General features: G+C 44.3%; 1 protein-coding gene across 6 annotated transcripts in view; it reads left to right on the top strand.

The window, feature by feature from the left end:
* The window catches only part of LOC148220236 (spindlin-Z-like), a 98739-nt gene that overhangs the window by 59998 nt on the left and 17755 nt on the right, over positions 1 to 20986 (top strand). For all 6 annotated transcript variants that reach the window (XM_088155470.1, XM_088155472.1, XM_088155467.1 and 3 more), the window contains one exon: positions 5973 to 6021. In XM_088155470.1, coding sequence (XP_088011596.1) covers positions 5973 to 6021 — 49 coding nt within the window. The remainder of the gene's footprint in view (positions 1 to 5972; positions 6022 to 20986) is intronic.

The raw sequence follows: 20986 nt of genomic DNA, 5'->3' as shown, positions 1-20986 counted from the left end.
CTTAGTAATTGTGGATAAGGAGAAGGCGGAAGTGCTTAACACCACCTTTGCCTCAGTCTTTAGTGGAAAGACGGTTAGTCCTCAGGACAACTGTCCTCCTGGATTGGCAGATGATGTTAGGGAGCAGAATGGCCCCCTTGTTATCGAAGAGGAAGCAGTCAGAGAACTGCTGAGATGCTTGGATATTCATGAATCTATGGGACCAGATGGGATCCATCCCAGGGTGATGAGGGAACTGGCAGATGAGCTTGCAAAGCCACTCTCCATCATTTACCAACAGTCCTGTCTCACTGGTGAGGTTCCAGATGACTGGAAGCTGGCCAATTTGACACTCATTCACAAAAAGGGTAGGAAGGAGGATCCTAGTAATTATAGGCCAGTTAGCCTGACCTCAGTACCTGGTAAGGTAATGGAGCAGTTTATACTAAGAGCCATCATGCAGAATTTACAGGATGGCCAGGATATCAGAGCCAGCCAGCATAGGTTTAGGAGGGGCAGGTCATGATGGACCAACCTGGTCTCCTTTTATGACCAGGTGACCCACCTGGTGGATGTGGGAATGGCTGTGGATGTTGTCTATTTGGACTTCAGCAAGGCCTTTGACACTGTGTCCCACAGCATACTTCTGGAAAAGCTGGCAGTCCATGTCTTGTACAGGAGCACTCTTTGCTGGGTTAAGAACTGGCTGGAGGGCCAGGCCCAGAGAGTGGTGGTGAACAGTGCTGCATCCAGCTGGCAGGCAGTCAGCAGTAGTGCCCCTCAGGGGTCTATGCTGGGATCAGTTCTGTTCAATATTTTTATTGATGACATGGATGAGGGTATTGAGTCTTTCATGAGTAAATTTGCAGATGACACTAAGCTGGGAGCATGTGTCGATCTGTTGGAAGGTAGGAGGGCTCTGCAGAGAAACTTGGAATGGTTGGATGAATGGAGAGAGTCCAATAGGATGAAGTTTACTAAGTCCAAATGCCGAGTCCTGCATTTTGGCTACAGTAACCTCCTGCAACGTTATAGGCTGGGGACGGTGTGGCTGGACAGTGCCCAGGCAGAAAGGGACCTGGGGGTGCTGGTCAATAGCTGTCTGAACATGAGCCAGCAGTGTGTCCGGGTGGCCAAGAAGGCCAATGGCAGCCTGGCCTGTATCAGGAATAGTGTGGGCAGCAGGAGCAGGGAGGTCATTTTTCCCCTATACTCGGCACTGGTGAGGCTGCACCTTGAGTACTGTGTCCAGTTCTGGGCCCCTCAGTTTAGGAAGGACGTTGAGATGCTTGAGCGTGTCCAGAGGAGGGCAACAAGGCTGGTGAGGGGCTTGGAACACAAGCCCTATGAGGAACGGCTCAGGGAGCTGGGGTTGTTTAGCCTGGAGCAAAGCACACTCAGAGGTGACCTTATCACTCTCTACAACTTCCTGAAAGGTGGTTGTAGTCAGGTGGGGGTCGGTCTCTTTCAACAGGCAGCAACCGACAGAACCAGAGGACACAGTCTCAAGCTGTGCCAAGGGAAATATTGGATGGATATAAGAATAAAGTTTTTCACAGAAAGAATAATAAAGTACTGGAATGGTCTGCCTGGGGAGGTGGTAGAGTCATGATCCCTGGATGTGTTTAAAAAAAGTTTGGATATGTCACTTGGTGCCATAGTCTAGTTTGGGTGTTAGGGCATGAGTTGGACTCGATGATCTTGGAGGTTTCTTCCAACCTAGTGGTTCTCTGTCATTCTGTGAAAAAAGGCTAAACTGTGATCTCATTGCTCTCTACAGCTTCCTGAGTATGGGAACTGGAAAGGGAGGTGATGAGCTCATCTCTCTTATCCAGTGACAGGGCATGTGGGAATGGTTCAAAGCTCCATCAGGGGAGGTTTGGACTTAACATTAGGAAGCATTTCTTTACTTAGAGGGTGGTCAGACTCTGCAACCGGCTTCCTAGAGAGGCAGTTGATGCCCCAAGCCTGTCAGTGTTTAAGAGGCATTTGGACATTGCTTTTGTGGCCTTCCTCTGGACTCACTCTAACAGGTCCATGTCTTTCTTGTGCTCGGTTCTTCATGTACCTTGTTACCATCTCTTCTTGTTAGTAGGCTGTATTCACGTTATTCATCTAAATGCTGTCAATTTTTAATAAACTGGGGACTAACTCAAGTTACCAACCAAGAAACTGAGCAGTACACAGTTTTCTCTGTTGTTTTTTCCCTAGAGCTAGGTATACAAGCAAGCAAGTTCTTAAAATCAGTCAGGATCTGTGTCCTGGGGTGACTTTATGATGCTTGTATCCCCAATCGTCTGTTCTGTTTGTGCTGTATATTAAGTTCTGCAACTTTAAGACTGGTTCCAATAGTGAAGGGGGGGAGAAGAGGTACAGAGTTTGTTATCAGAGATTACACTTGCTCCCTTACATCTTTCACACAGACTGTGTTGTCTGCAGTGGACAGCAGGAGAGAGTGCTCCTTTGCTTTTAGTTTAGTTTCTGACTAGCTGAGTCAGAGAAGTTCCCTGGACTGTATTTTTTTTCTTTTTTCTTGGAATTGTTTGAACCTGCTCTGGACTGAAAAAACCCAGAAGATCTCTGGGAGCTTGCACTTGTGGCCCACCGGGCCTCACCTGGGCCGTGGCATTTCCCAATGCTGGAGGGACTGATAAGAGACTGAGTGAGCCAGGCTGCAACCCATGGAAGGGACTCTTCTGAATCTGTGATCTCTTCGGAGAGGCAAGAGGTTTTGTTGCTTAGTATTGTTCATTATTGTGCTGAGGAGTGCTTTGCCTGTTGAATAAACAATTTTTTCCACTTCTCTCCGAGGAAGTCTATTCTCAAACCAGTTAGGAGAGGGGTCGCTTGAGTCTGTTTCCTAGAGGGACCCCATTCAGATGTTTCCTCTCAAATTTGCCCTAATCCAGGACAACCTGTCAAGCTCATTTTTATCTGACAGCAATATAGTGTAATCTACTCTCAAACTCTCAATTCAGTGTTGTAAATATTTGTTAGTTTGGTACATGTAATTTCATTCATGGAGACGGTGTATGAATAGTCAAGAAATTTTGCACTTAAGTGAATTTGAGAGAAAAAAAGACATCTGGCTGTAAAACTTGACTTTTATCAAAAATAAGAGGTGCCTAAGGTGAACAGTTACTGAACAGGGCAAACACTCATTTGACTAGAGTGCATAGCTTGTCCTTAGTAATTTTTGCAGCTTCTATAATAGATCTTCCTTCTGTGTATCTTTTGAGCTACTTTTGTTCTGGAAGGCTAAATGTGTTGCGCTGTATAGTAAGATTCAGAGTCTCTGAGCAGAGGACAGAAAACAAGTTTTGTGTTGAACCATCCTGCTAAATATGTGGGTATGCTTTTTATAGTGTTTTAACTACTTGAACTGATTTAGTTAAATCTTACTTTTTCTCATCAACCAGTAATGGAAAACATGAAATCTGTGTGTTCGTGGTCTTTTTACTTTGTGAGAACAGATTTTTTTTTTTAATAAGGATGTTTTTAAACTTGTTTCCTCATTATTATACTAGGGGTGGCTAATGACAGGGTGAAAATGCTTGTTTAGTTGGTGCAGTCAAATCTTAAAAGTCTTTTGGGTTTCTAGTCATACTTTTTGAGATATCTTTTAATTTCTAGCTGTTAGTTCTTATAAACATGTTCAAGGGAAGTTCTATTTACTTGGTCTTTATTGCAAATAGCATCTTTCCTCTAGCTATGTGCCTGGAGGGCTTAATTTTTGAAAACTTGAAATTCCAGCTGTTGTTAAAACTGGAGACACATCTTTCCATGGATTCAGTACAAGCTTGAGTGTTGAAAAGCAAAATGTATGTAGTCATATTTTAATTTTGCCACTTCTGTCACGTGATATGTCCTTTTATTTCTCCATAGGAAAATCCAAATATTAAAATATTTATTAAAGCTTTAATTGCACTTTCAGTGCTTAACTCTTGTGTGATACTATTGGTATTATGAAAATTAATTTTCTGAATACATATGCCAAAGCTGTGCTTGGAACATGCACATAATGTTTAAGAATTTGTTTGGATCTGTAGAGAAACCTCAATTAAGTATTTCTATGTAGGTGTGAATTTAAATGTCCATAGATGAAATTCTGAACATTTCTACAGATATATGAGGGGGTTTTTTATTGATAACATGCATGTGTCCAACACTCTCTGACTGTGTTTTTTTAGATATTCCATGTGTAGAGGGTTTAATGCTTTAATGCCAATGTTAGTTTTTTGAAGCGTGGTGGGTTGACCCTCACTGGATGCCAGGTACCCACCAAAGCTGCTCTGTCACTCTCCTCTGCAACTGGACATGAGAGAGAAAATATAGTGAAAGGCTCATGGGTTAAGGATCAGGAGAGATCACTCACTGAATACCATCATGGGTAAAACAGATTCAACTTAGGGATATTAATTTATTGCCAACAAAATCAGAGCAGGATAGTGAGAAGTAAAATAAATCCTAAAAACACCTTCCCCCCATCCCTCCCTCCTTCCTGATCTCTGCCTCCTCCCTGCCAGCAGTGCAGAGAGATGGGGAAGGGAGTTACAGTCAGTTCATCACAGGTTGCTTCTGCCATTGCTCAGGCAGAGGAGTCCTTTATCTGTGCCAGCATGTGGTCTCTCCCATGGGAGACAACTCTCCACAAACTTCTCCAGTGGCAGTCCTTCCCATGGGCTGCAGTTCTTCATGAACTGTTCCATCATGGGTCCCTTCCATGGGGTGCAGTTCTTTGGGAAAAGGCTGCTCCAGCATGAGTCTGACATGGGGTCACAAGTCCTACCAGGAAACCTGCTCCAGCATGAGCTTGTCTTTCCATGGGTCTGCAGATCCCTGCCAGGACCCTGCTCCAGCACAGGTTTCCTACAGATTCACAGCCTTCTTTCAGGCATTTTCCTGCTCTGGCGTGGGTCTACTTCATGGGCTGCAGGGAAATCTCAGCTCCAGCACCTGGAGCATCTCCTGCCCCTCCTTGTGGACTGACCTGGGTGTCTGCAGAACTGTTTGTCTCACATATTTTCACTCCTGTCTTCTCTGTCTTCAATTACAACTGCACAATAACTTTTTTTTCCTTCTTAAATATGTTGTCACAGAGGTGTTACTACCATTTCTGATTGGCTCACCCTTAGCCAGCAACAAATTCATCCTGGAGCTGGCTGGCATTGCCTCTGTTGGACATGGGGGAAACTTCTAGCAGCTTCTCATGGAAGCCACCCCTGTAGTCCCCCCCACTGCGAAAAACAGGCCATGCAAACCCAATACATTAATTTATTTATTTGACATTACATGGAACTTGGATTTAGCAGAATGATACAGCAATTTAGTTAAATCACAGTGCAAGTACAAGTTACATACAGCAGAGTATAGCAGTTGCAAGTACAGTTGTATCACAATACAAATGTGTTTGTCATTATTGGTCTCCATCACAATGCTGGGTATCCCCAGTTGTTGGGAAGAAATATGTGGGTTGAAACTGACTTAAGCCTGTTGCTCTACTTAATTTTCTGTCTGTTAGTCATACAGTTTTTATACTGTATATGCTATACTTAGTTTTTATACTTGGTTTTGACTCTATACTAAGTTTTTATGAGTTTGGCTGAGCCGTGTATACAACCACCCATTCTGGCCTCACTAATGCAGGAATATATGTATTTGATGATATTATCAACTCAAGGGCAGATATACAGCCATTTTAATCCCTTAACTGTTGTAGCCATTTATCTATAACAAAGACTACCTTCAGTCTCCTTTGTGTTTAGTTCATCTTTTTGTAAAAGTTGTCATCAGTAACTCCCTAATTCACTTAGCTTTATGAGTACATAGTCCTTGCCTGTCTTCTCAGCCTTCTTCCATTGTAGAAACTCATTGATAAACCACATCATGATGTGTTTAAGTTTTTTACTTGAAAAGGAGAACTTTTCTATACCTTTTTGACATTGTATATGAACACATTTTATTTTTCAATAATTCCTTCATTTATATTGTAGGTCATGCTGGAGTCTCTGCGAGCATGATGAAGAAAAGAACTTCCCACAAGTAAGTTCCTAATACTTCCTCAAGTGTAGTTCTCAATAACTGACAGTACCATTCTAGAAATGTATCTGTATTGTTCCAGTCATTTTGAAAAAAATGTGGAGCAGTATTCAAACAGTGTATGTGTGTAGAATCAGACTTTAATTCTTTTGGGAGGACAATGGAAAAGAATGCACAATTGGTAAAGTTCTAAACATCATTTTGAGTGTTATTCTGAGAGAAAATACTGTGTCAGTAAAGTTCTGTAAATTATAATTCAGAAACAAGAGACTGCAAGCCAGAAATTGGGCATATGTACTCTAGGATTCATTACGGCTTTAGTTTTTGAAAAGGATTATTTTACCTTTTTAAAAAAATAATCAATGTACTGTAGTATGGCTACTATTTGTGTGAAGGCTACTTGCTTATCCTATGAGTTCATCACATTTATTATTCATTCTGCTGGAATTTGAGATAGTAGTAGCTAAATGTTGCTATGAGTAAATGTGAGAAGATATAGGTAGTAGCTTTGACAAAATTTACCTTCTTTTCTAACAGCTAGATGTTGGATCTGGCTGCATCTCTGGTGGGTGAATTCTAAAACAAAGTGGAAAAAAGTGAAATTTATTAAAATGCTATTAGTTATATTTCGAGTATGAAGTCCTATAATGCTGATATACAAGAGGCATCAATCCAAAACAATTTGTCTGGCAGAAATATCTTCCATGATTAACATTTGAATTAATATTAACTATTTCCCAGACACAACACCTGATATAAAACTACTCTTAATTCCTTCCACCAACTCTTCACTATTCAGTCTTGTCTGTCTCCTTACAAGGCAGAGATAAACATTTATTTGTCTAGAGACAGGTAGAGTTAAAATTTAATTTCTCTTGTTCTTTTTCAACCGCTCAGAGAAAGGAGTATATGATGGGAAGACTATCAGAGGTGGGTTGTCTTTTGTACTTGAGGGTGGCTAGATTTGTCTTTATTTGTTGTTTGATATACACTTATTTAAATACCTAAATAGGTTATATATTTTTTTTAGCATAAAGGCTTTTATGGGGCATATTAAGTCAAGTGATTTTGAGGTATTTAACTTAAGTGCCCAACTGAGTTTTATATGGATTTAGTCTAGTTTAATTGTTTAAGAATTGTTTGGTAAAGGTTTTATTTTGTACCAAACCAAGATGACTTTGTGTGCTGCTCAATGACTTCTCTACAAATGACAGACACTAGTATAGAGTTGTTTTTATTTGATATTTATTGCTTATATTTTTGAAATGAACAGTAAGTAGCACTGTAGACATGTTTATAGTAAACAAGTGAGATATGAATCACTGTTTAAAAATGTATGCTGATACTACCATGAGCCGTTACAGCAGACCATGAACTAATAATGCATACTTTGTCATTGATTTAGTTATGATGACTTTTACATTCCTCATTAAAAGAAAAAGAGGAACAAGTTACTGGCACTTGAAGGCCATAGTGGAGATTCTAAACTCAGTTCATAAGTTCATAGGGGAGGGAAAACCCAACGGGCTAGAACAGGACATAGTCCAGTAACTGAGGAAGGGATAAAATGAGCTGTGTGGATTAGTCTTCTAAATTCTTTTTAACTAAAATGTTAGTTAACCATCGACCCTTTTGGAAGGGGATCACATGGTCAGCTACAAAAGGGCAGTTCTTCTGAATGTTCTGTCAGTGTCAATGGGTAGTGATGATCTTTGTGAATAAAAAGTTGACTCTGTTTGTGTCAGATCAGTCAGCAGTCTCTTGGCTCTTATCCTTTCCACTCTGGGTGCATAAATAGTGCACAGTGTAAGTATAACATCTTACCAGTTTCTCATAGTTGGCAGTTTAAGGACTTTGAGGTGGAGGTTCTATCTGCCACTTAACTATCACTGTACTTATCCCTTGTGAATTTCTTATTACAGTTTAAACTAACTTGTTGTGGTGGATTATACTTGACTATGAGCCAAATTCTCACTTACCTGCTTATTCCCCTTCCTCAGTGAGACAAGGGGAGAAAACAGAATGAGAAAGTTCATGGGTCAAGATAAAGACAAGAAGATTGCTTACTGTTACCGATCAAATGGGAGCTTCAGACAAGCCCTGCCTTAGCCTCAGATTTTTGGCAGCAGCCAAAATTTAGGTGGCCTGCAACTAAAATTGCTCTGGCCTCCAAGTTCTAAGAATGGCAGATCAGGAGGTGTCCCAACTTTGGGGAGAAAGCCCCACACATTTCCAAGGAACGTGTAGATTTCTGCTTTGTGAAAGTTCTGTGTAGCTTTTATAGTTTCTAAAGTGAAGTGTCTGTCAGTCAGAAATTCCAGTTTATCTGTCCACATCTCACTTCCACAGCAAGATGTTTATTGAAAGTCTTACTGCCATGGTGCTGAAATAACTCACTACAAGAAAAGCTGTCCTGATTTAGTTATTTTACCAAAGCTCATGTGAAGCTCATGTGAGGGGCAAGATGCCCTGAGTTATTTCACCAGCTAACAAGCAGCAGATAAGGCCTTGTGGGGAGGAGATGCCCTTCTACACTTACCAGGCACTATCACAGGCAAAACAGGCTTGACTTGTGGAAGATTAATTTATTGCAAATTTAAATAAATTCAGGTGGTAAGAAACAGGAAGACAAACATTAAAACAACACTTTTCTTTCCTCCTTTCCCATGTTTAAATTCATTCCTTCACTCCAGACTCACCACCACCCCCAGGGTGCAGGGGAAATGAGGGAGGGGAGTTTAGAGTCTTGTACTTAATTTCCTCCTGCTCTGGCATAGGTTCTCTACAGGTCCCAGTTCCTGTCAGGAAAGTCTGCTTCAGCATGGTCTCTTCTAGGGGAGACAGTCCTGTTAGTTAAACTCTGCTCTGGCATGGGTTCTCTGTGGGTTCTCCATGGGCCTCAGTTCCTTCATTAAATACCTAACTGCTCCAGCATGGATCCTTTTCTTCCCCTCCTCTTCCTGTCCAATGGTGTTCTTTTTGCTCTTTGTTAAATATGTTTTCACAAAGGCACCATAAACTTTGCTGATTGTCTCCACTTTAGCTGTCAGTGGGACCATTGCCAAGCCAGCTGGAACCAGCTGTGTCTGGCACAGGATAGCCCGATTCCTTCTCATAGAGGCTACTCCTGCAGGTGTTGTCACGTCTGTATGTGTATGTGTGTCCATTACCAAAACTTTGCCATGTATGCCCAATACACCTGTAATCCTTAGAAAATTAATTTCACAACTGAATTATGGCTTTTGAAGGAGTACAGAAAGTACTTTACAACTTCTGTCTTTAGTAATGTGCCTCACAATCTGAATATTAAGGAAAAATAGTTTATAACAATTCTCTGATCACATGATCTCCCATTACTGACATTTTGTAGTAGTATCAAAATTCTAATTCAGGCCCTATTTTAAATAATTTTTCTGCATGGTTCCATGAAATATAGAAATGTCCTGGTTTTGGGCAAATTTGGGGGAAAACCTCCAGAAGGAGCCCCCAGACAGCAAACCCCACGACTCCTCCCCCCCACCCCACCGGGTTCGGGAAGAATTTCCTCGGAGAAGAGTGGGAGAAAAAACCTGTTTATTTAACAAGCAAGACACTCCCCAGCACAGGGAAAAAAGACAACACCAGCTGACAAAAAAACTCTTTCACCGTTCTGAAGGGATGACAAGTTCAGTCTCTCTGGCGAGTGGTCGCTCAGTTATCAGTCTCTGGCGCTGGGGATGACTGCTACAGGTGACAGAGTGTAGACTCCCGGTGTTTCTTGGGGTTTCCCAGGTCCCCGTCCAGAACAGGTTCAGATGGTATCCAGGAGAGGGAGGGGACGGGGTGGAAGAGAAAAAAACAGTCCAGGGAAAAAAGTTGGACTGCCTAGCTGAACTAACTAATAAGAAAAAAAAAGCAAGGGCAAAGCGAAGGAAAGAAAAAGAGGCAGAAGCGAGCAAGCAGGCAAGCAAGCAAGCAAGCAAACCGAGCTAAAACCTCTCCTAAACATAGACCATGGGGGAGGTGAGCCGGCTGATAACAAGACAAAACAAAGCTTCACTCTCAGAGTCAGTCCTGGAAGCACAGGACATAATACCAAACATAATCAGGACACACGATTGGAGATTGAAACACCGTAACATCACCCTAGGACATTCCACCCCTTATCTCCATATCGTGAACATACTAAACAGCATGTAAAAACTTCAGCAAGTAGAAATTTCCATCTTTCACTTACTCGGACACATTTTCTTCCATCTCACTTGCTCAAACCTTCGACACTTACACATTTCCTTCTATCTCACTTACTCAGACCTTTGACACTTACATATTTCCTTCTGTCTCATGCTGCCTCACCCCACAATCAGATCTCCCTGAGGCACACATCGTGTTGTTCCATCTCTCTGCATTACCCACCATGTACAATCTGGTCCTTGAGCAAAGACAATCCCACGAATGGGTTTGTCTGTACTCGGGGCAGAATTGATCCAAACTGCCTTCCCTAACAAACCTCTGATATGTGCCACTGGGACTTTGTCTCCATCTACTATATTCAGGGACTCAGACTGGGCAGGGCCCGCTCGGTTGGTGGAACCCCGGGTGTTAACTAACCAAGTGGCCTTTGCTAAATGCTGCTCCCAGTTTTTGAAACATCCCCCACCCAATGCTCTCAAGGTGGTTTTTAACAGTCCATTGTACCTTTCCACTTTCCCTGCAGCTGGTGCATGGTAGGGGATATGGTACACCCACTCAATGCCATGTTCCCTAGCCCAAGTGTTGATAAGGCTATTCTTGAAATGAGTCCCATTGTCTGACTCAATCCTCTCAGGGGTGCCATGCCTCCAAAGGACCTGCTTTTCAAGGCCCAGGATGGTGTTACGGGCTGTAGCGTGAGACACAGGGTAGGTCTCCAACCATCCAGTAGTGGCTTCCACCATGGTCAGTACATAGCACTTGCCTTGGCGTGTCTGGGGCAGTGTGATGTAATCAACCTGCCAGGCCTCTCCATACTTGTACTTGGACCACCGCCCCCCATACCAGAGGGGCTTCACCCTCTTGGCCTGCTTGATGGCAGTGCACGTCTCACAGTCATGGATAACCTGAGAAATACTGTCCATGGTTAGATCCACCCCTCGGTCTCGTGCCCACTTATAGGTGGCATCTCTACCCTGGTGGCCTGAGGCATCATGGGCCCATCGTGCTAGGAACAACTCTCCCTTGTGTTCCCAATCAAGGTCTATCTTTGACACCCCTATCTTTGCAGCCTGATCTACCTGCTGATTGTTTTGCTGCTCTTCATTAGCCCTACTTCTGGGAACATGGGCATCTACATGGCGAACCTTCACAGGTAATTTCTCTAACCGGGTAGCGATATCTTTCCACTCTTCGGCAGCCCAAATTGGTTTTCCTTTACGCTGCCAGTTAGCCTCTTTCCATCTCTCCAACCATCCCCACAGAGCATTGGCTACCATCCATGAATCGGTATAAAGGTAAAGCTTTGGCCACTTCTCTCTTTCTGCAATGTCTAAGGCCAGTTGAACCGCTTTGAGTTCAGCAAGTTGACTGGATCCACCCTCTCCTTCAGTGGCCTCTGCTACCCGTCGTGTGGGGCTCCATACGGCTGCTTTCCACCTCTAATTCATCCCCACAATGCGACAGGAACCGTCGGTGAATAGAGCATAGCGTGTTTCCTCTGCTGGCAGTTGGTTATATGGTGGGGCTTCTTCGGCCCGGGTCACTGGTTCTTGCTCCTCATCTGTGACACCAAAACTTTCACCTTTGGGCCAATTTGTAATTACTTCCAAAATCCCAGGGCGATTCAGTTTTCCAATCCGGGTGCGCTGTGTAATGAGGGCAATCCACTTGCTCCATGTAGCACTGGTGGCATGGTGGGTGGAGGGAACCTTTCCTCTGAACATCCACCCCAGCACCGGTAGTCGGGGTGCCAGAAGGAGTTGTGCTTCTGTGCCAACCACCTCTGAGGCTTCTTGGACCCCTTCGTAGGCGGCCAAGATCTCCTTCTCTGTTGGGGTGTAGTTAGCTTCAGACCCTCTGTAGCTCCGGCTCCAAAATCCTAATGGTCGGCCTCGAGTCTCACCAGGCACCTTCTGCCACAGGCTCCAGGACAGACCATGGTTCCCGGCTGCAGAGTAGAGCACGTTCTTCACATCTGGTCCCGTCCTGACTGGGCCAAGGGCTACTGCATGAGCAATTTCCTGCTTTATCTGGGCAAAGGCTTGCTGCTGCTCAGGGCCCCAATGGAAATCGTTCTTCTTGCGGGTAACCAGGTAAAGAGGGCTCACGATCTGACTGTACTCAGGAATGTGCATCCTCCAAAAACCTATGGCGCCTAAGAAAGCTTGTGCCTCCTTCTTGTTGGTTGGTGGGGACATAGCTGTGATTTTGTTGATGACATCAGTAGGAATCTGACGCCGTCCATCTTGCCACTTCACTCCCAGGAACTGGATCTCTCGAGCAGGTCCCTTAACTTTACTCTTCTTGATGGCGAAGCCGGCTTCCAGGAGGATTTGGATGATTCTCTCTCCTTTCTTGAACACTTCTGCTGCTGTGTTCCCCCACACAATGATATCATCAATATATTGTAAATGTTCTGGAGCCTCACCTTTTTCTAGTGTAGTCTGGATCAGTCCATAGCAGATAGTAGGACTGTGCTTCCACCCCTGGGGCAGTCGATTCCAGGTGTACTGCACTCCCCTCCATGTGAAAGCAAACTGAGGCCTGCATTCTGCTGCCAGAGGAATGGAGAAAAATGCATTGGTGATATCGATAGTGGCATACCACTTTGCTGCCTTGGACTCCAGCTCGTACTGCAGTTCCAGCATGTCCGGCACGGCAGCGCTCAGTGGTGGAGTCACCTCATTCAATGCACGATAGTCTACGGTCAGTCTCCATTCTCCTTCAGATTTACGCACAGGCCAGATGGGGCTGTTGAAGGGTGAGTGGGTTTTGCTGACCACCCCTTGGCTCTCCAGCTCACGGATCATTTTATGGATGGGAACCACAGCATCTCGAGTTGTTCTGTATTGTCGGTGATGCACTATGGAAGTGGCAATTGGTACCTTTTGCTCTTCTCCTTTCAGAAGTCCTACAGTACTTGGATTCTCAGACAGTCCAGACAAGGTGTTCAATTGCTGGATGCCCTCTGTCACCACAGCTGCTATCCCAAATGCCCACCTGAATCCTTTTGGATCTTTAAAATACCCCCTTCGGAGGTAATCTATGCCCAAAATGCATGGGGCCTCTGGGCCAGTCACAATAGGATGTTTTTTCCATTCACGTCCAGTCAAGCTCACATCAGCTTCCACCAAGGTAAAGTCCTGTGATCCACCAGTCACACCAGCAATAGAAACAGATTCTGCCCCCATAAATCTTGATGGGACTAATGTGCATTGGGCACCAGTATCAACCAAAGCTTTATACTTTTGTGGTTCCGATGTGCCAGGCCAACGAATCCACACAGTCCAGAAGACACGATTTTCCCTCGCCTCTCCCTGGCTAGAGGCAGGGCCCCTCTAAGCCTGTTTATCCTTCTTTCCTTGGGCATATGTCTTAGAGGTTCCTTCAAGGGGATCAGACATATCATCATCATCATACTTGGCAGCTTGGCTACGGGCAACTGGAGCTGCTCTCCTTTTGGTGGAACTTCCTCTTTGAGTCTTGCCTTCCTTCAACTCACGCACCCGTTGTGCCAGAGCAGCAGTAGATTTTCCATCCCATCTCCTCATGTTTTCTCCGCAATCACGTAGGAAGAACCACAGCTCAGTTCGTGGGGTGTACCTCCTCTCCCCATCAGGGGAACGTCTGCGTTGGATACCAGGGCCTCTAATTTGTACTGCTGAGATTTGGAGAAGGTCCTCTTTAATCTCCTCTTGAGTCTTTTATGATTCTCCTCTATCTTGTCTTCTAATTTCTGCAGACGTGTTTCCACAGCTGCAATTCTGGCATGTGTTGGGCCATGCACAGCATCTGCATATGCTCGGAGCTTCTTTGCCATATCAAGCACGGTCTCATCCCTCTCATCCCGCTTCATTATTGCTAAAGCAGAAGCATATTCATGGGGCCCAAGTCGTACAAGTTTTCGCCACATCACAGATGTACACGGTACCAAGTCCGGATTCCTAGTTGTTATGTCATCTGAGAAGATAATCTCTGCCACTGCCGTTTCTCTCAGGCGTTGGATCCCTTGTTCTATCGTCTTCCACTGGGTCTGCTGCATATAAAGATCGTCTGCACACAGGTATCTTTGTGCTACACTGTCCAGGACCCGTGCCCAGAGGCTGTGAGGGTTAGGCCCCCTCGTCATTCCTTGGTCGATGACCGGATCATGTGACAGGGATCCCAAATGCCTGGCTTCAGTGCCGTCCAGAATTGTAGCCTCGCCTGCAGCATCCCAAAGACGGACCAACCAACTAATTATAGACTCATCAGGTCGTCGGGTGTAATCCTTTCTTAGGCCACGGAGGTCCTTTAGGGAAAAAGACTCAATATTGGCCTCTGATCTTGTACCAGTTGCTTTAACTCCTGGTTTTATGTCAGGAGGCGTTGAGGGTCCTTCTCCTGCATCATCATCATCATCGTCATCCACTGGTCTATCAGTCTTGTCTGTGCACTTTCCACTTCTCGTGCTGGTAGCAACAGCCATTGGTTGAGGCTTACTGACAGGTTTAGCTGCTGGCTTAGGCTCACTGTCTGGTTTAGCTGCTGGCCTCGAGCCTGGGGTGTTGGCTGCAGCCTGAGTGACTGGGATAGTGGCTGATTTATCTGCCTGCTCCCCTTCCTCTGTCTGCTGCCCTACAGTATCTAGCAGGGTACGGTAAGCATATGCCAGGGCCCAGCTCACTGCAATGATCTTCTTCTCCTTAGAATTACCATGGCACTTCTCTTTCAGGTACTTTGCCACCTCAGCTGGGTTCTGAATTTGTTCACATGGAAAATCCCAGGATGTAGGTCAGAAAATTCCTTTAAGATTTGGCCCATATCCTCCCATTTCCCACACCATTCAGGATTCCTCACGCCTGGCTCTACTCTGGGGTCAGGGGTCTCAGCCCCTCTAGAAATCTCAGCTCTCATTCTACAGAAACTGCAGACTGTATAGAGAAAGCTTACTATATTAAACACCAGAAAGATGGTCTCTTTAACACTCAGGGGGAACTGAACATTCTCTAATAAGGATGTAACAAATTCAGAGGAGAAGAAGGAGAACAAAGGCTGAAAAGCCTCATCCCCTGCTTCTCCTCTAACAAACTGAGTGCACAACCACAACCAAGAACCATACATTCCTGGAACAGACTCCAGCACCTTTATAAATCTCCTGCAGGCCATTAAAACCAAGCCCAGCCCGATGGATATTTTGGTCAATGCCCCTCTGCTACAGAAACTACGCATTAGGGACAATACCGGAGCTATTTCTGGATAAGCAAATAAACCCAGGGACCACAGAGGTATTAAGACTTCAAAAAACCCTAAGGACCAAAAACCCATGCAGGCCTCCACCCCAAAAGACATGAATTCCAACAACATAGCCAATAACTGCTCTATACCAACACAAAAGAATTTGAACCAAATTATTATTATTAGAACAGGGTTTTTTCCCACTTTCTCGAGCCTCGAGTTGGGCGCCAATATATTTGTCCTGGTTTTGGGCAAATTTGGGGGAAAACCTCCAGAAGGAGCCCCCAGACAGCAAACCCCACGACTCCTCCCCCCCACCCCACCGGGTTCGGGAAGAATTTCCTCGGAGAAGAGTGGGAGAAAAAACCTGTTTATTTAACAAGCAAGACACTCCCCAGCACAGGGAAAAAAGACAACACCAGCTGACAAAAAAACTCTTTCACCGTTCTGAAGGGATGACAAGTTCAGTCTCTCTGGCGAGTGGTCGCTCAGTTATCAGTCTCTGGCGCTGGGGATGACTGCTACAGGTGACAGAGTGTAGACTCCCGGTGTTTCTTGGGGTTTCCCAGGTCCCCGTCCGGAACAGGTTCAGATGGTATCCAGGAGAGGGAGGGGACGGGGTGGAAGAGAAAAAAACAGTCCAGGGAAAAAAGTTGGACTGCCTAGCTGAACTAACTAGTAAGAAAAAAAAAGCAAGGGCAAAGCGAAGGAAAGAAAAAGAGGCAGAAGCGAGCAAGCAGGCAAGCAAGCAGGCAAGCAAGCAAGCAAACCGAGCTAAAACCTCTCCTAAACATAGACCATGGGGGAGGTGAGCCGGCTGATAACAAGACAAAACAAAGCTTCACTCTCAGAGTCAGTCCTGGAAGCACAGGACATAATACCAAACATAATCAGGACACACGATTGGAGATAGAAACACCATAACATCACCCTAGGACAAGAAATTATACTGACCATTGCTAATTTGCTTCATTTGCACTCTTTTCTAAATTTCTTTGAACTTTCCATTATCTGGTTCTGCTAATAAAACTTTTTCTTGTAACAAGACTTTATTTATCAGCTTAATATCTTCAAGATAAATACTTAGTCACTGAGATGAGTAGCTCTGGTGCCAGCATGATCCATAGCATAAGGGGGATTCCTGAACCTGGGAGAGCCACAAGAGCCACCAGGAGCTCACACTTGTGCTACAGCTGCTGACATGACCTGGATGGGGCCAGAAGCCACAGTGGTCAACCCCCCCACCTCGGTATGAAAGAAGCCCCTAGGGAGTGCTAGTGACCAGGGCAAGCCAACAGGGCAGTTTGCAGGGAAGGGCATTCAAAAAAGGTACTGTAGCTCTGCCAACACAACCAGAGAGCAATAGTATCTAGCTGGCAGAAGGCTACGAACACTCTAAACTCTGCACCCACACTGAATGACACAGCTTTCCAGACAAAGCTCTGGTAGGAAGACACTGCTACCCAAGTGTGGGGCTGCAGGGCATATCCTACTCTTATGCCACTACTGGACAGCAGCAGTGAGCACAACTGGGGGAGGTGCACCCAGGTAGAGGAACTCCTCCACTTAGCGACAGAGCTCTAGGACGTGGTGAGTAGGTTGTTAAGGAGTAACAGGGAGAGTGAAAGAGAGTCTGCTGGAATTTCCCTCTACCTTCCCTGGGGCAGAGCTGTCAGGCAGACAGGACACATGATATGAAAGATTTCCTATCCTCTCTGCTTGGCAGAATGTGGTGACTGAAACGATAGGGGACAATGGTGACAAGTTCCTGCTTGGTGTAGCAGAAGTAAGGAGGGGAGTCAGCAGAACTGCCACCTTAGACTTGTGGAGGGCACACTTCAGCCTGTTTAGGGGCCTGGTTGAAAGAGTCCCTTGAGAGGGTGTGCTGAAGTGCAAAGGAGTCCAGGAAGACTGAACATTCTTCAAGAAGGAAATCTTAAAGTCTCAGGCCATCCCAGTGTGCTGGAAGATAAGCTGACAGGGAAGACCAGCCTGGCTGAACAGAGCTTTGGCTGGAATTCAGGGAAAAAAGGAGAGTTTATGACCTTTGGAAGAAGGGGCAGTCAATTCAGGAAGACTACAAGGATGTTGAGAGGTTGTGCAGGGAGAAAATTAGAAGGGCCAAAGCCCAACTAAAACTTAATCTGACTACTGCTGTAAAAGACAATAAAAACTGTTCTATAAATACATTAGCAATAAAAGGAGGGCTAAGGAGAATCTCCATCCTTTATTGGAAATGGACGGAAACATAATGACAAAAGATGGGGAAAAAGCCAAGGTACTGAAGGTCGTCTTTGCCTCAGTCTTTAATAGCAAAACCAGTTGTTTTCAGGGTACCCAGTCCACTGACCTGGAAGACAACCAGGGAGCAGAATGAGGTCTCCACAATCAAAGGGGAAATGGTCAGAGACCTGCTACACCTCTTAAACATCCAGTAGTTTATGGAGCAGGATGAGATCCATCCAAGGGTACTGAGGGAGCTGATGAAAGTATTCATTAAGCCACTTTCAGTCATTTACCATCAGTTAACCATGGTTAACTGGGGAGGTCTCACTTGACTGGAAGTGCACAAATGGAATGTCCATCTACAAGAAGGGCTGGAAGGAGGATCCAGGGAACTACAGGATTGTCAGCAGGACCTTGATCCTCGGGAATGTTATGGAACAGATTATCTTGAGTGTCATCATGCAGTACATACAGGACAACCAACTGATCACATCCAGTCAGCTTGGGTTTATGAAAGGCAGGCCCTACTTGATTGACCTTATCTCCTTCTATGACAAGGTTACCCACTTAGTGGACAAGGGAAAAGCTGTGGATGTTGTCTACCTGAACTTCAGTAAAGCCTTTGATACCATTTCCCACAGCATTCTCTTGGAGAAATTGGCTTCCTGTGACTTGAACAGGTGTGCTCTTCACTGAGTGGGAAACCACTTGAATGACCAAGCCCAAAAAGTTGTGGTGAATGGCATTAAATCCAGTTGGTGGCCAGTCACTAGTGGAGTTCCCTGATGCCTTTTTGCTGGCCCTAAAATCATGAGCCAGACACAGGTGATAAAAATGAGTTACCCTTATAAGGATCCTTAGGTGCACAATTCACCAGGTGGAAAATGCTGAAGATGCACATGTAGCATAATGTGCATACAATTTTTATGTTTTGCAAATTACCACATATGACAAAAGTCCCCAATTAGAGACATAAGTGGTGAGGCAATTTTCCCCCCGTTCAACCCTCTTTGAATTCCCCCTCTTTTAGATAGGAACTAAACTTGGTTTATGAAAATGTGCCCCAGAAAGCTATTTTCAACCTTGACTTCACAGAGAATCTAACCTTAGACCCTCAGCTTGGACCCGCTGGGGAATTTATTTTGTCTTTCTGTCTAATAGAATAGGTAAAACGCTAGCTACAAATACTATGATAGGCTACAGAGCTACAAATATACACGTAAAGAATATAGAAAATATATAAAAGAAAAAAAGGCAAAACTCAATTCAGCATCATTCACAGGGCCCAGTATTGGGACCAGTCCTGTTTAATATCTTTATCAATGATCTGGATTAGGAGATCAAGCATATGCTCACCAAGTTTGCAGGTGTGTCACTATCCGCTATTAATACAGAGCGGGGGTTCGTTTGATCTCAGAGGTGCAAACAGGCAAAATGTAGGGGACAAAATCAGTTTATTCAACAACAGCAATGCATTTTTATTAAATGCCAACAACTCAGTTGCGATAGAGGGGAGAGATATAGGAAACGGAGTATAGAGAGAAAAAGAGGGAGATGGGAAAATAGCTACCAACGAGATGAGACGGACGTCCTCATGGGCCAGCCAATAGATTAGTCTTCATCTGTGGGGAGATCTCAAAGGCTTCTCCAGAGGGTCACTTTTTTATAGTCCTTTTCCAAAGCAAGTGGCTTCTGGCCAAGAGGTTGGGAGATTTGTGGGCCATTGTAAGGTGCTCCGAGACAGAACATGCAGTGGTGCTCCGAGAAGCAGCTGTAGGTGCATTATCTGTTTGAAGGCACTGTACCGTAGCAGCACAGCAAGCACAGTGCAGCAGCAAACAGTCCCTTGGCCAGCATCCACCTCGACCAGGCCAGAACTCCTGTCCAGAAGTGAGTGGGGGTCCTTGGGCTAGCCTCTATCCTCGCGATGGTCATGAGGCATATGAGGGAACTCCAGACCGACTCTTACACCACCCCGTGACTCACGATCGCCGTCAGGACCGCTCCTTTGTAGTGTTGTTGTGGAGCCTTCAGTTGTGAAGTCGTCAGGACCCGTTCAAGTTGGTAGCATATCCCGGAAAACAGAGACAGAGTCAGACAGAATAGAAAAGTAGGAAAAAGATAAGAGAAAATGAAAAGGAAAAGGAGAAAAAGGAAAATAAAACAAATCAATTAACATATACATATATATTCAATTTTTGATTGCTTAGGAATAACAATTTTAAACAATTTTTTAAATTATTTGAATTTTCAATTTTAGATTACAAATAAATCAATTTTTGATTACAAAGAAAATAATTTTTTTATTTCAAAATACCATACAATTTAAAAAAAAAGCCATTTTAGTTAAAATCATGTTTATCAACAGTGACCGATTTGGATAAGAAGTAACTGGAGCTACATAAGAAAAATCACATCCTGCAATCCTAGTAAAGTTACAGACACAAAGGTTTGAATGATTTTTAGTGTTCACTACTAAATTTTCTATAAAAATACTATCACAAGCAGTTCTAAAGCATACACATCCATTGCCTATATATACCAGTACAGTTTCAGGAATCTCGTTTGGATGAATTTCAAAGTTACAAACATTCTGTTCTGTGTCCAAGCAGATATCTTGAGCTCTGATTGCATTACTTTCACAGATAAACCCTTGTTGTTCCCAGACAATGCAAGTTTCCAAATTAACAGTTTGCCATTTTTCACCAATTTGACGGGCCCATTCCCTATACTCGAAAGGATAGAGAATAGCTCCGTCATGGTTCAGCCCTAATGCAATGATAGGGAATATTGAATACACTGAAGCATTACGAATTGTCAGTACAAAGGCTGTGGCTGTGTTTGTGCTGGGATCATAGGTAAAATTTACTAAGTTCCACCAGGACTGGAATTCTCTTTCAAAATTGGTGGCACTGTCCCAGACTATTTTTTGAATTTCAGTGAGAAAAGTGCCTTCCTCACCTTCTCTTATAATTGAAGCAGCAACTGACTGCATCCACAACTGAGCCTGGATAAAGCTGAGAGCCAGAGAGATGTTATTTTGAGTAGCACCAAGTGCATCAATTATCAATTTGTGGTCATTTACATTTACCTTTTCCCAATTTGGCAATATGTTTGATAACGACCACTGTTGGGTTCCCAAAGCTGTTAAGGACGATTGCAGGGGCTGTTGTAATTTGGTTACATCTCCAGCTGTGGTAGCCAATTTATTCATTAGTACTTTTGAATCGATGCTAATCAAAATTCCCAATTCTGTTCCCACAACACCAGTTATGTCTCTTGTTGTTTGTTTCTTAAAAGGATTCCGCTTTCGCAACCAGGTTGTCCACCCCTTTACAGAAAAGGTGAACAA

The sequence above is a fragment of the Sturnus vulgaris genome, chromosome W, assembly GCF_052056855.1.
Source record: "Sturnus vulgaris isolate bStuVul1 chromosome W, bStuVul1.hap1, whole genome shotgun sequence".
NCBI classification, from domain to species: domain Eukaryota; kingdom Metazoa; phylum Chordata; class Aves; order Passeriformes; family Sturnidae; genus Sturnus; species Sturnus vulgaris.
Note: the sequence above shows the minus strand (reverse complement) of the source record. Positions and strands in the feature narration are given on the sequence as shown.